Source organism: Serinus canaria, chromosome 13 (genome assembly GCF_022539315.1).
Source record: "Serinus canaria isolate serCan28SL12 chromosome 13, serCan2020, whole genome shotgun sequence".
NCBI classification, from domain to species: Eukaryota; Metazoa; Chordata; class Aves; order Passeriformes; family Fringillidae; genus Serinus; species Serinus canaria.
The window spans coordinates 2,352,647-2,366,832 of NC_066327.1; the positions used below are offsets into that span (position 1 = coordinate 2,352,647).

The 14,186-nt window shown below is 55.2% G+C and overlaps 2 protein-coding genes across 4 annotated transcripts in view; both read right to left on the reverse strand.

The window, feature by feature from the left end:
- Positions 1-14,186, reverse strand: part of LOC115484229 (protocadherin gamma-C5-like) — a 208,813-nt gene that overhangs the window by 183,996 nt on the left and 10,631 nt on the right. Inside the window, exon 1 of one of the 3 annotated variants that reach the window (XM_050979635.1) lies at positions 12,309-14,091. The exons of 1 other annotated variant lie outside the window; for it this stretch is intronic. In XM_050979635.1, the coding sequence (XP_050835592.1) occupies positions 12,309-13,991 (1,683 nt within the window). In that variant the 5' untranslated portion in view covers positions 13,992-14,091. Of the gene's footprint in view, positions 1-226; positions 1,740-12,308; positions 14,092-14,186 lie in introns of those variants that run through there. One more of the 3 variants, XM_050979640.1, reaches the window with a different exon arrangement.
- LOC127060129 (protocadherin gamma-B5-like) lies at positions 4,184-6,703 on the reverse strand. The gene is made up of 2 exons (XM_050979845.1): positions 6,458-6,703; positions 4,184-6,142 (listed from the first exon to the last, which is right to left on the reverse strand). Exons 1-2 carry the CDS (start codon positions 6,701-6,703, stop codon positions 4,184-4,186), a joined length of 2,205 nt encoding a protein of 734 aa, XP_050835802.1.

Here is a 14,186-nt window from a genome sequence, read left to right on the forward strand (position 1 = left end):
GCACCGACACGTTGCTGCTCAGCGCCGGCGCGCCGCCGTCCTCCGCCCGCACCCACAGCTGCAGCTCGCGCAGCTGCTCGTAGTCCAAGGAGCGCAGCGCGTACAGCGCGCCCGTCTCCGCCTGCACCGACACGTACGACGACAGCGGCGCGCCCCGCACCCGCCCCTCCGCCAGCCGGTAGCGCACGCGCGCGTTCTGCCCCCAGTCCGCGTCCGTGGCGCGCACCGTCAGCACCAGCGCGCCCGCCGCGTTGTTCTCCGCCACACGCGCGCTGTAGCGCTCCTCCAAGAACACCGGCGCGTTGTCGTTCACGTCCAGCACCCGCAGCGCCAGCACCGCGCTGCTCTGCAGCGCCGGCGACCCGCCGTCGGCCGCCCGCACCGTCACGTTGTACTCCGACACCTGCTCCCGGTCCAGCTCCCTCGCTGTCACTATGCTGTAGTAATTACCTTTCGAGGTCTGCAGCCGGAACGGGATGTCCATGTCGAGCGAGCAGCGCACCTCGCCATTAGCCCCAGAGTCTACATCCTGGACATGTAACAGTGCCACCACGGTCCCCGTTGGGGAGTCTTCGGAAATCTCGCTCAGTGCTGATCGAACCGAAATCTCGGGTGCATTGTCGTTGACATCTGTCACTGTGATAATGACTTTCGCCGTATCAAAAAGCTCTCCTCCATCATGGGCCTGAACCTCAAGTTCATGAGAGGAGATTTTCTCGAAGTCCACAGCATTTTTAACGGTTATTTTTCCTGTCTTAGGGTGCACGTCAAAAAGTTCTGAGGCTCGGTCTGAAATTTTATGGAAGCTGTATTTCACCTGCCCGTTCAGACCCTCGTCGGCGTCCGTAGCCGTGACAGTGACGAGGACAGAGCCCACGGGCACGTCCTCGGGCACACGCACCGTGTACTCCGCCTGGCTGAACACGGGCGCGTTGTCGTTCGCGTCCAGCACTGTCACGCGGATCCGAGCCGTGCCCGTCCGTGCTGGATCGCCGCCGTCGCTCGCCCTCAGCACCAGCTCGTGAAACGCCGCCTCCTCCCGGTCCAGCGCCTTCGCCAGCACCAGCTCGGGACGCTGATCGCCGCCGGGGCCCGCCTGCACAGCCAGCGAGAAGTGCTCGTCACCGCTCAGCTCGTAGCTCTGCAGGGAATTCCGGCCCGAATCTGGATCCTGTGCTTGTCGAAGGGGAAATCGTGACCCCGGGGCAGTCATCTCGCTCACTCTCAATTCTTTTTCCGTCTCTCGGAAGCTGGGTGCGTTGTCGTTAATGTCTGTGATTTCCACTTCTATTTCATAGAACTTCATTTCCCCCTCCACTATCAGCTCACAGCGCAGCACGCACTTCTGCACACTCTCGCACAGCTGCTCTCTGTCGATCCTCTCTGCCGTCACTAAATGTCCCGTCTTCCCGTGCAGAGCGAAATATTGAGTCCTACCTTTTGAGACAACACGGACGGCATCATCGCGGATCTCCGGCAGCTGCAGCCCGAGGTCCTTGGCCACGTCGCCAACGAACGAGCCCTTGGGCATCTCCTCGGGCACCGAGTAGCGCAGCTGCCCCCACGCCGCCTCCCACGCCGCCAGCAGGACGGCGCAGAGCAGAGCTCGCTGCCGCCGGCCCCAGCGCCTCCCCGCCTCGCACATCTCCGCCGCTGGCACGACAACCCTGTCGGGAGCTCTCCCCTGCCGCTCACCGATCGGGTTCACGGTGTAGCTCCGGCGCTCTGCTTCCCGCCGCTCCTGGCAGGCCTTTCCGACCCCCTTCAGCACGTCCTCCAGTGCGGGGGCGATCGCAACTGCTACTCCGCAGACTCACACACAGGGACCGCGAGAGAGCCGGTCCGCAGCGGGCGGGGCTGCAGCTCTCCGAGCTTCCTCTCGCTCCTCTCGGTCAACAGCGGCGCCCGCAGCCTCCTCCCGGCACTGCACGCAGTGAAATGTATTTATTTTAATAGGACGGACGGAGTATTACGAGTCCTAACACAGTAGTACAAAACTAAAATTTTCATCAGAAATATTTATTCCATCATTCCAATATGATGGAATGACCGGCGCAAGGGTGGCAGAAGAAAGCCGTCTCTGATATACAGCTGTCAGTTACTTCATCACTCTGTGCCAACTCTGTTTGCAGCTACCCAGGATGCAGGAAAGCACCTGATAAACCTATCGATTTTATACATAATTATATTCAATCAAGTCATTCTGTAACCCCAGAAAGAGGCTTTTCTTTTCTCAGAAATTAAGATCGATAGTGTTGACGCTCGTAAGCAAACCCTTGTTCTAATTATTGTGTATTTATGTAGCTATGGCACATTTTCAATAAAATACTTTAAGGCAGCGGGAAAATAGAAGTAGAGCTGCGCACCTTAGACTCCGATGGCCTATGAAAACTTTTAAAGAAGAGCTTATTCAAGTGCCTAAAGTGTCAATTGATGAATCTCCTACGCATTTGATATCTATATTTGGATCTTAGAGCCTTATTATCTTTTTAAAAAGACATGCATAAGAGATACTGGGGAGGGAGGGGTGGTAGGGGGAACCAACCAGAAAAGAAACAAAGAAACAAAATCCCTAAGAGAACGAATTCTCTATACAGGGTAAAAATTCCTCTCTTTTCTCTCTTTTTATAAAAAAGAAAAGAAAAGAGGCTCTGAAACAAACAAACAAAAAAACCCCAAAAAATAAAAACAAACCACCAACGATTTTTTCTTCGTCTGAGTCCTCAGTCTTCATTTACACCTGTGTATAACATAAATATTAGAAATTATTAAAAAAAAAAAAAAAGAAAGAAAAAAGAGGGAACTACTAGCCAGACAGGAAAAAGAAAACTAGCAGAATTAACTCCCGCCTCTAATGGTACCAGTCCTGCCTTTTCTGCAACAGCGTTCACGCACAAGATGAGTGACAGTCTCTTCTTCTACTCCGAATGGAGATCCTGTCATTTTTCTATCCATGAGAAACGAGTCTTTCTGGAGTCCAAGACCGAAAAGGTGTTAAACAAGGGGTATGTGGCCAGCTTTTAACCAGGTCCCAGAATACAGCTTCAGGATAAACAGATCATTAAGGAAAAATCTCCAACAGCTAGAATCTGCATTATTTCCCTGATTCCTTCATGAAGAACAGTGAATCTCCTGCACAGTTATGATTCCCCATCACAGTTAATAACTAACATGATTTTAGTGAGCTCAAGAGATGCAGACAAAACCTCTTAGATGAATCTGGAGCTGTGGTCACTGCAGAATCAAGCGCTATGGCTAACTGCCTGTTCTTAGAAGAAGAGATCACCCTGTTCTTTCATTCCTTCGCGGAGACATGGACCAGCAATTGCCACCTACACCACCCGGGTAAACCCAAGGAAAAGAGAGCAATGTTTCAGAAAGATTCAAGGGAAACAGCTGGGGTGGAACAGAGGAGGAAGAGGAGGAAGAGGAGGAAGAGGAGGAAGAGGAGGAAGAGGAGGAAGAGGAGGAGAACTCGTTGCTCTGCAGAAAGAACCTCAGAGATAAATAATGACTGGAATAAGTAACCAACCCCGCCTACCACTCCTGAAGAAAACTTATCCCCAAATACACTCGACACTCTTCCAGCAGGAAGGAACAACATGAAAACTCTCCTCTTATGTCGAAAACGCACACATCTCTGAAAAGAAGCCCAAAATAACAAGCAAACACATGCCCCATCCACCCAACAAACCAAAAGTAATAAATCCCTTTTCAGAATTATGTCACACAGAACCAGCGCATCTCTTCTGAAGAGCAAGAACCCGTGTTCTCTGTTGAACTACAAAATAATTGTTAAAAAAACCTTTGAAAAATCATGACTGGGAAATACACATACGTCCCAACAATGCTGCCTTTTCTGCAGCTGCATTCACTCAAAACATGGGACACTACACGGCAATTTTGGAAGCAGGATTAAATCCTGGGTTTACATCAAAAAAATAATGTTAGGGAAAGAAAACAGTCAGCCTCACTAGACCTACAATATGTGAAGCAACCTTCTCTCAGAAAGCGGGAAGGCAAGCAGAAGAGGGTTAGAAAAACATGCAACTTTTCGATCAACAGGGCCAGGTGCATGTCCCCTTTTGAAGTAAATACCGAAATAGTTTTGACCAACAGATAACGCCCCGGTCTCGACAAGCGTATCAATTTGACGGAAACGAAAAAGCCTGTTAAGAAAGGCTCAAGGAGAAGAGCAGAACCGTACGGTTTTACAGACCTGCGGTGCGTCGGGATTAGCGGGCACCTCTCCCTCGATGGCGTTGGAGCTCGGGTTCGGCTTGTGGCGGGAATCCCCGCCCAGAAGCTCCTCCGCCGACAGGATGGGCACCCCCGGCGGCGGCGGAGGCCAAGCGGCCTCGGGCACGGTGCGGGCCGGCGCCGGCACGCACAGGTTGTAGGAGTAGGGCAAGGTGCCCTCGCAGAAGTCGGCCGGGAAGGCGGCGCCGGCCAGGGAGAAGCGCTGCGCGCCCAGGCAGCGCAGCACGGCGGGCGGCCCGGCCCGGCGCAGCCGCGCCACCACGGCCAGCGCCACGCTCAGCACCAAGAGCGCCGACAGCAGCGCCAGCGCCAGCACCAGGTAGAACTGCAGCTCGGCCGCCGCCTCGGCCGCCTCGGCGCCCGCCGGCCGCTCGCTCAGCTCCGGCAGCGCCTCCTGCAAGCTCTCGGCCAGCACCACGTGCAGCGTGGCCGTGGCCGACAGCGCCGGCTGCCCGTGGTCCTTCACCACGGCCACCACACGCTGCTTGGCCGCGTCCCGCTCGCCCACGGCGCGCGCCGTGCGCACCTCGCCGCTGTGCAGCCCCACGCGGAACAGCGCCGGCTCCGACGCCTGCACCAGCTCGTACGACAGCCACGCGTTGCGCCCCGCGTCCGCGTCCACCGCCACCACCTTGGCCACCAGGTAGCCGGCCTCGGCCGAGCGCGGAACCAAGTCGAAAGGCGGCGCCGCCGCCCCTCCCGGACCCTCTCCTGCCGCCGCTGCCGCCGCGGGCCAGAGCACCCTGGGCGCGTTGTCGTTGCGGTCCAGCACGAAGACGCGCACCGTGGCCGTGGAGCTGCGCGCCGGCGAGCCGCCGTCCTGCGCCCGCACGGCCACCGTGAACTCGCGGCACTGCTCGTAGTCAAAGGAGCGCTGCGCGTACAGCGCGCCGCTCCGCGCCTCCACCGACACCAGCGCCGCCGCGTCCGCCGCGCCCGCGCTGCCGCCCGCCAGCCAGTAGCTCACGCGCCCGTTGGCGCCCGCGTCCGCGTCCCGCGCCTGCACGCGCAGCACCAGAGCGCCCGCCGCGTTGTTCTCCGCCACGTACGCGCTGTACGCCGCCTCCTCGAACTCCGGCGCGTTGTCGTTCACGTCCGACACCTCCAGCACCAGCTCCGTGCTGCTCCACATCGCCGGCCTGCCCCGGTCCCGGGCCACCACCGTCACCCGGTGCTCCGACGCCTGCTCGCGGTCCAGCGCGCCCGATGTCACCACCTTGTACGAGCCGCCCGAGGACGCCACGATCGACAGCGGCGCCTCTCCCGACAGCTTGCACGACACCTGACCGTTCTCCCCGGAGTCTGGGTCATTTGCGTTTAAGAGAGCCACCACGGTCCCGGCAGGCGCGTCCTCAGGCACCGGGCTCGAGAGCGACAGAATTCTGATCTCAGGAGGATTGTCATTCACGTCCAGCACCTCCACCTCCACCTGGCAGTGCGCCACCAAACCCCCACCATCCGTCGCCTCCACAGCCAGGCTGAACGCGCGCGTGTCCTCAAAGTCCAGTGCGTCCTGCAGCGTGATCGTCCCCCTCTGGGCATCTACAGTGAACTTCTCAAGCACTTTAGCCGGCATTTCTCCGAATCCGTAGGTGATGCGTGCGTTGGCGCCTGCATCGGCGTCTGAGGCTGACACGTTCAGCACCGTCGATCCCGGAGGCGTGTCCTCTCGCAGGCTGACGCGGTACCGGTCCTGCGCGAACACGGGTGGGTTGTCATTGGCGTCGGTGACGTTGATCCACAGCTGGGCGGCGCCAGTCCGGGGCGGGTCTCCGCCATCCAGCGCAGTCAGCGTCAGCCGCAGGCTCGGCTCGCTCTCCCGGTCCAGTGAGTGCCGCAGCACCAACTCCGCGGATTTTCTGCCATCCTGGCTCTCTTTCACCTCCACTGTGAAATACCCGTTGGCCTCCAACGCGTAGCCTTGTAGCGAATTACTACCCACATCCGGATCCTCTGCCGTGCCCAAGTAAAACCGGGCGCCGGGAGAGGTAAACTCGTTGATCTCCAGCTGAAATTTGTCTCGCAGAAATTGCGGTGTATTGTCATTCACGTCCTCGATCGCCACCTCGACGTGAAAAATATTCAGAGGGTTGTGCACCAGCGCCTCGAAACTGACAGAGCAGGTCGCCGACTCGTCGCACATCTCCTCCCGGTCCAGCCTCTCGTTCACATACAGGTTCCCGTTCTCCTCATTCACCGTGAAGTATTGCTTCTCCTCGCTCAGCCGCAGCTTGCGCGCCGGCAGCTCGTCCGCGCTGAGCCCCAGGTCCCGAGCCAGCGGCCCCACGAGCGAGCCTCTGCCCAGCTCCTCGGGGATGGCGTAGCGGACCCGCTCGGCCGCCGCCCGGCCCCACACGCCCAGCAGCAGCAGCAGCAGCAGCAGCGCGGCCAGCAGCGCTCGCCCGCCGCCCGGCCCGCGCCTCTGCCGCCGCCTCACCGCCATTCTCTGCTCACTGCGCTCGCCGCGCTCCTGCCTCCTGCCGCTGCCCTGCCTCCCTTCCAGCCGCTCTCGCCGACCACAACAGACACGGCTGAAAGACACCGAGGTCGGCGCGCAGCCTCTCGCCGCCTCTCGCCACTGCTGCTGCTGCTGTTGGCGGTGCCGCTGCTGCTGCGGCCGGCGCCGGGCGAGCGATCAGCCTGCGGGGGCAGGACTCTGCGGCTGCGGCAGCGGCGGCGGCGGCTCCAGCGCCGCTCGGCAGCTGCCAACAGCGACACCCGGAGGCGCCGCCTCGCCACTGCAGCCGCCGATGGCCGCGTTCAAGGGGGCCCGGCTTTGGGCGGGGCTCGGCGGCTGCACCGGCCCCGGGGGCTCTCGCCGACTGCAAACAGCCAGCGCAGAAGAACTTTCTTAAAGACAAGTAGCAACCCTTATGATTACAGCAGCAATATCCCTTTTATAACGATCTAAATATTCGTAGCTGCAATAGACTTTGAAACAAGTATTACTCCTTTTCAAAGATCTTTTCACTCTCTGGTTTGAGATGGCAGGAAAATCAGAATCCAAATATGTGTTCCAAAAATCTGATTGGTTCTTTCATGTACAGTCAAAGACACAAAGCCAAAATCTTAAAAGAAGATTGCTGAGATGCTTTACAATTTAATTGTTCCAGTGGTACCCGAGATATTGTTTGCCCACCTCCTGTGTAAAACTGGCGTAAATCGAAAGGATATTTCTACAATTATTAACACTTGTGGAGAAATGTGAAGCCCAGAAGCAGTGGATGTGCTCTTAGATAAGTGGCAGTGGACAAATATACCTGCCAGAGAATAAGAATGTTAAAAGCAGTGCAGTTTCTGCCCTGTGTCCATCCTTACACTGACTCTCCTTCCATACAAAAAACCTTCTCTGCTTTTGGTGGAAACTCAGAAATTTGGCCTGCTACAATAATTCATTGAGTATTTCCATTGTTTTGATTTTCCTAGCCCATAGGCAAAAGTCCTTACATCTCCCCAATCCACTTTAAGACTGCAAAATCAGCTGATGGGTTTTCAATGACATTTGAAGATTTGTATACAAACCCAAAATTCCATCTGACCCCATCAGAGAGGGGGAGATATTTCAGTGCTGTGATTTTCTGGTGTTTTACCACAACACAGCCTTAAAAATTCTTTTCCAGAGTGCATGGAAACTCCTTGAGGCCGCAAGTTTCAAGCCAGGCAAGCTGCAGGAATATTAAAGGATGATGACGTCTCTCTGACTGGACTAAATGACTTTACCAAGCAGCAGAACAACAGAAATCCTTGGCACTTATCAAATCAAAGAAGCCAAACCAAATCCTTCCCACTGCCATACGTGGGGGCAGTCATTGGCCCCTGTGACACATCAGGGCCTGTGCAGTGCAGGAAACCACAGAGAGCAGCACGAGGCTGTGCAGACCTCAGAGACACAAGAAGAATCCCCAGGTGAGTGGAATTGGACACCAGCATTTTACAGCTACCCACCTGAGTTCAGCAATTTCTCATTTTCCCCACACACAACATTCTGTCTTCATTTGGTTCTCAAGGGAAGTTATTATTTCCTACAAAGCAGCACTCACAAGTGGGAAGGAAAAATGAACCATGGCCTTCCAGGAAACAGGGCCTGAAGGGAGATCTAAGGTGGAAAATAGAATTACTACTTTAATGAACTCTTTATCAAGCTATGCACTTCCCCTCTTTTATGCACGGATCCACAAAGATGTGACTGCTCCTGAGGTCATTTTTACATCTCTGATATATGACAAAATTAGAACATAGATGGACCCCTCTCACATGTCCTCATTCCACATCAGCTGTAATAACATTTCCAGGAAAGAAAACCACACAAGCAATGCAGGGATGCATTAGGAGCTCTTTCAGAGAAACTCACCAGGGAAAACTCTGGCTTCTCTGTAGGCAAGGAAATTCATCCCCAAGAGCTCCTGGAACACACTGAGGTCTCAGGCTGGAAGTGAGACCTTGCAATCTTGTTCTGGACTACCAGTGTGACTTCATTTCAATAAACACTCAAGAGTTCTCATCAGCTTTTCTACTATGTGGCCTATTCATACCCCACAGATTTGAAGGGCTAAGTTTAAAGGCCCAATTCAAAAGCCTATGTTTAAAGGCCTAAGTTTAAAGGCCCAAGTTTGAAAGCCTAAATTAAGTTTGTAGGCCTAAATTAAGTTTGAAGGCCCAAGTTTAAAGGCCTGTGTTTGGAGACCTATGTTTACAGGCCTAAGTTTGAAAGACTAACGTGTGTCAGCTGTAACAGGTACAAAAGAAACATATCTCATATCTAGAGTTAAGGCACTCCAAGTAATTAGTTTTGAGGAAAAACAAAGAAAAAAGCACAGAACCATAACTATGTGATCCATATAACAGCTAGGGAAAACTGAATATTTACACCAACCCTTGAGATATTTCAGCTACTCTTCCACCAGCCCTGTCTCTGTGCAGGCAGAATGTTCAAACATCACCCAACAGGGACCCCTTTGCAGACAGACACCACTGGAAGAAGGTTTCCACACAAATTCTCTTTATGGAGAACAGGGATTACAGCACAGGTCCGCACATATGGACTCTGCTCATCACTGATACTTGAAGAAATGTAACATGTGTAAAGAGTCATAAGCACTTTGCAGGTCAGTTAAAGACTCAGATCAGAATCAACTCAAAGATGTCTTCATTCCTCCTAAGCTCATGGACAGTTTTGAATATATGTCACTTTGGAACCATTAATGTGAAGTTTATGCCCACATCCAAGAGCTACCACTCAATGGGAAGAGCTGTATCAGACATGACACAGGATAAAATGAGTGACTTTCTGGCACGTGCTTCAAACACAAAGCCCCAAACCCAGACTTTGCTGGTAAATTAGACTCTCCCATCCCTGCAATCCTACCAACTGCAATACCAACAAAACATCAGCAGTAACATCAACAAGCAAGAGCATTAATAACATCTGAAGCTTTGCTCAAAGCTTGGGAAAGCTGAGCACAAACACAGTGAAACTCTACATCAGAACTGTAACAAGGACATATGGCTGGGGAAATGACATTTCCCTCAGCATTCTGTAAGCACAGAGCCCCTGAAGCATGCAATTCCCTGGGCATTGCTACAGACAAATTCATTGGTGCATTGCCATCCTTTTCTGGACACAGGAAAAGGGCACTTGGTGTAAGTGGCACAGGCCTTGGCACACCCACATCATTGTATCATAGGACGCCCCTTGGCCTGTTGAGGGGCCAATCTCTCCCTGGGAACAATCTCTCCTGACTGTTCACCATGAGTATGTTACAAGTAAGATCAGTGATTCCAGAGACATTTTCAGATAAAGTTTCAGGCACACCAGGCCCACATCTACCTGGTCATGACAAACAAGTTAACAGTTTAATTATCCTTCACAGAGAGTACCCCTTTATAGGAAAGCAAACTTATGAATCCACAGCCTGGCCATTTATAATCTGAGCATATTCATTTTGTGGACTTCAGCAATGGACTAGGAAAGTGAAAAAAACCACCTGCTTTCTCTCCAGCAGTGCTTCCTCATACACTGCACCTGCAAGAATCTCCTGAAACTCGATACAAATTGAATGGGTCTCTCTGACCTTTACCATTAGCAGAGGTACTCCACTGCAAGAAAAGTTGCAGAGAACACTTACCATGGCTAACATTTAAGTTCTTCATGTTTGCATGTGAGAAATAAGACAAATTATCCCATTAAAATTTTAAGAGAACACATCTATGAATGTCATTTAAGAGAACACATCTATGAATGTCTTTCCCTGTTGAGTTGTAAAAATGAAACGCATGTATGGGACAGCCAGGTAAATGTAAGAGATGTGACCAGATACTACCAGATACAAAGGCTGAGCTTGAGATCAGTACAAAGAACAAGAAAATAGATAACGTATGGAGAAATGAAGGAATTACCAGTCATCTAGATTAGGGCTCTTGGAGAATATACATAATCTAGGTAATAAAAGTTGGGATTGGAAAGAATTTCCTTATTGCAGAGCTCCCATTGTGACATTTCAGATTAGAGTATATAATTCTATTAATTGAATATATTGACTATACATTAAATATATTGCAATACATTAAATAGATTGCAATAATGTGTAAACAGACCAGTTCTTCACAGAACATCAGTAATATCTATTAAGCCACTTATATTTGGGAAGGAGAGAATTGCATTACATCATACTACAGATCAACACTGAAAACTCACCTTATCTTGTCTTATCATCTCTTAACAGTCTTTCACACAGAGAGACTACTACTTGCATCTCCTGCCTCTAAAAATTGCATGTTGTCACTCGACCTTGATACTTTGAAAGCAGTTTCCATCAAAATACCAGATATTCAGAGGGTTTCCCTTCAACATGCACCAGGATAACCTACAACGTTCAACTGGTATCTTTAGAGCTTTGTGTTAAGAGGGAAGAAACATTTGTCTGCTAAATACTTCTAACAGAAGAAGTAGGAGGGAGGTGAAACACTAGTCTTTCAAAAGATGCTAAGGCAGCTAGAATCATATGATACAGAAACAACTTATTTTCAAAAACATTCTCCAGCCAAGATCAGTCTCCCTTATCATGCATCCCTCAATACTGGGAAGCCAAGACCCGACCGCACATCCACCATGGTGTGGCAAAAAGCCCCGCGATTAGCAGGTCCCTAAAAAATACTTTGTCTTCCTAGTCAGCAAATATCACTCTGAATGACACGGAAAACGCCGAAAAAGAGTAGACAAGCAATAGAACAAAGCAAAGACGAGAAAAATTTGTGCGGGAACTCACCGGGACAGCAGCGGGATCCACGGGTAAGCCGCTGGCAGGTTCCTCTTCCCCGAGCAGCGGCGCGGGCTCGTCGGGCGGCGGCCGGGCCGGGAGGGTGCCGCAGGAGCTGCCAGCCGAGAAGCGCAGCTGGCTCTTGCGCGAGTCGGCCGTGAGCGACACGTCGTGCGAGTAGGACTGCAGGAAGGCGCGCACGCCGTCGATGCCCACGAAGTGAGAGACGGGCACGCCGCGCAAGGCGCCGCTGTCGGGCGGCAGCAGCTGGCGGCGGTGCCAGCGGCGCAGGCGCAGCGCCAGCAGCAGCAGCAGGAAGGCCACGAAGAGGCACGACACGGCGGCCACGGCCAGCACGAGCCAGCGCGTCAGGCCGGCGGCCGGCTCGGCCGGCAACGCCGCCTCGTCGGCCGCGCTGCCCAGCTCGGCCAGCAGCTCGGCCACGCTCTCGGCCAGCACCACGCTCAGCGTGGCCGTGGCCGACAGCGCCGGCCGCCCGTGGTCCCGCACCAGCACCACCAGGCTGTGGCGCGCCGCGTCGCGCGCCAGCGGCGAGCGCGCCGTGCGCACCTCGCCGCTGTGCAGCCCCACGCGGAACAGCCCCGGCTCCGTGGCCTTGGCCAGCTCGTACGACAGCCACGCGTTCTGCCCCGCGTCCGCGTCCACCGCCACCACCTTGGCCACCAGCGCGCCCGCCTCCGACCGCCGCGGCGCCAGCTCCACGCACGACCACGCCGCCACCGAGCCCGAGCCCGAGCCCGCCGCCGCTGAGGCCGGCGGCGGGTACAGCACCTGCGGCGCGTTGTCGTTCTCGTCCACGATCTGCAGCCGCACCGACACGTTGCTGCTCAGCGCCGGCGCGCCGCCGTCCTCCGCCCGCACCCACAGCTGCAGCTCGCGCAGCTGCTCGTAGTCCAAGGAGCGCAGCGCGTACAGCGCGCCCGTCTCCGCCTGCACCGACACGTACGACGACAGCGGCGCGCCCCGCACCCGCCCCTCCGCCAGCCGGTAGCGCACGCGCGCGTTCTGCCCCCAGTCCGCGTCCGTGGCGCGCACCGTCAGCACCAGCGCGCCCGCCGCGTTGTTCTCCGCCACACGCGCGCTGTAGCGCTCCTCCAAGAACACCGGCGCGTTGTCGTTCACGTCCAGCACCCGCAGCGCCAGCACCGCGCTGCTCTGCAGCGCCGGCGACCCGCCGTCGGCCGCCCTCACCGTCACGTTGTACTCCGACACCTGCTCCCGGTCCAGCCCTCTCGCCGTCACCACACGGTAGTAGTCTTCATAAGATTTCTCCAGCCGGAACGGGACATCCCCGTTGATCGAGCAGCGCACCTCGCCGTTGGCCCCCGAGTCTCGGTCCTGCACGTGCAATAGGGCCACCACTGTTCCCGGCTGGGCGTCCTCCGAGATCTCCTTAAGAGCTGACCGCAGCGAAATCTTTGGCTTGTTGTCATTGACGTCTGTCACGGTGATCACCACTTTTGCAGTATCAGAGAGCTCACCTCCGTCATGTGTCCGCACCTCCAGTTCGTGGGAGGAGATTTCCTCGAAATCCAAGTCGTCCTTAACAGTTATTTCTCCTGTATCAGAGTCGAGATTAAAAAGTTCTGAGGCTCGGTCTGAAATTTTATGGAAGCTGTATTTCACCTGCCCGTTCAGACCCTCGTCGGCGTCCGTAGCCGTGACAGTGACCAGGACGGAGCCCACGGGCACGTCCTCGGGAACACGCACCGTGTACTCCGCCTGGCTGAACACGGGCACGTTGTCGTTCGCGTCCACCACTGTCACGCGGATCCGAGCCGTGCCCGTCCGTGCCGGATCGCCGCCGTCGACCGCCCTCAGCACCAGCTCGTGAAACGCCGCCTCCTCCCGGTCCAGCGCCTTGGCCAGCACCAGCTCGGGACGCTGATCGGCGCCGGGGCCCGCCTGCACAGCCAGCGAGAAGTGCTCGTCACCACTCAGCTCGTAGCTCTGCAGGGAATTCCGGCCCGAGTCCGGATCGTGAGCCTCGGCCAGAGGAAACCTCGCCCCTAGTGCTGTCGTCTCACTAAGTCTCAGGTCTTTTTGTCCCTCTCTGAAGCTCGGCGCGTTGTCGTTAATATCCGTGATCTCCACTTCGATGCCGTAAACCTGCATCAGTCCCTCCACTATGAGTTCACAGCGCAGCACGCATTTCTCCACCAGCCGGCACAGCTGCTCTCTGTCGATCCTCTGCGCCGTCACTAAATGACCGGTCTTCCCGTGCAGAGCGAAATACTGCGTCGTACTTTCGGAGACAACACGGACGGCATCATCGCGGATCGCCGGCAGCTGCAGCCCCAGGTCCTTGACCACGTCGCCTACGAACGAGCCCTTGGGCATCTCCTCGGGCACCGAGTAGCGCAGCTGCCCCCACACCGCCTCCCACACTGCCAGCAGGACGGCGCAGAGCAGAGCTCGCTGCCGCCGGCGCCAGAGCCTTCCCGCGGCGCACATCTCCGCAGCAGCACCGCAAAACAGTCGGGAGCTCTCCGCCCTTCACTGATCTGGTTCACGGTGTAGCTCCGGCGCTCTGCTCCCATCCGCTCCCGCCAGGCCTTTCCGACCCCCTTCAGCACGTCCCCCCAATGCGGGGGCGATCGCAGAATGCTACTCCGCAGACTCACGCACCGGGACCGCGAGAGAGCCGGG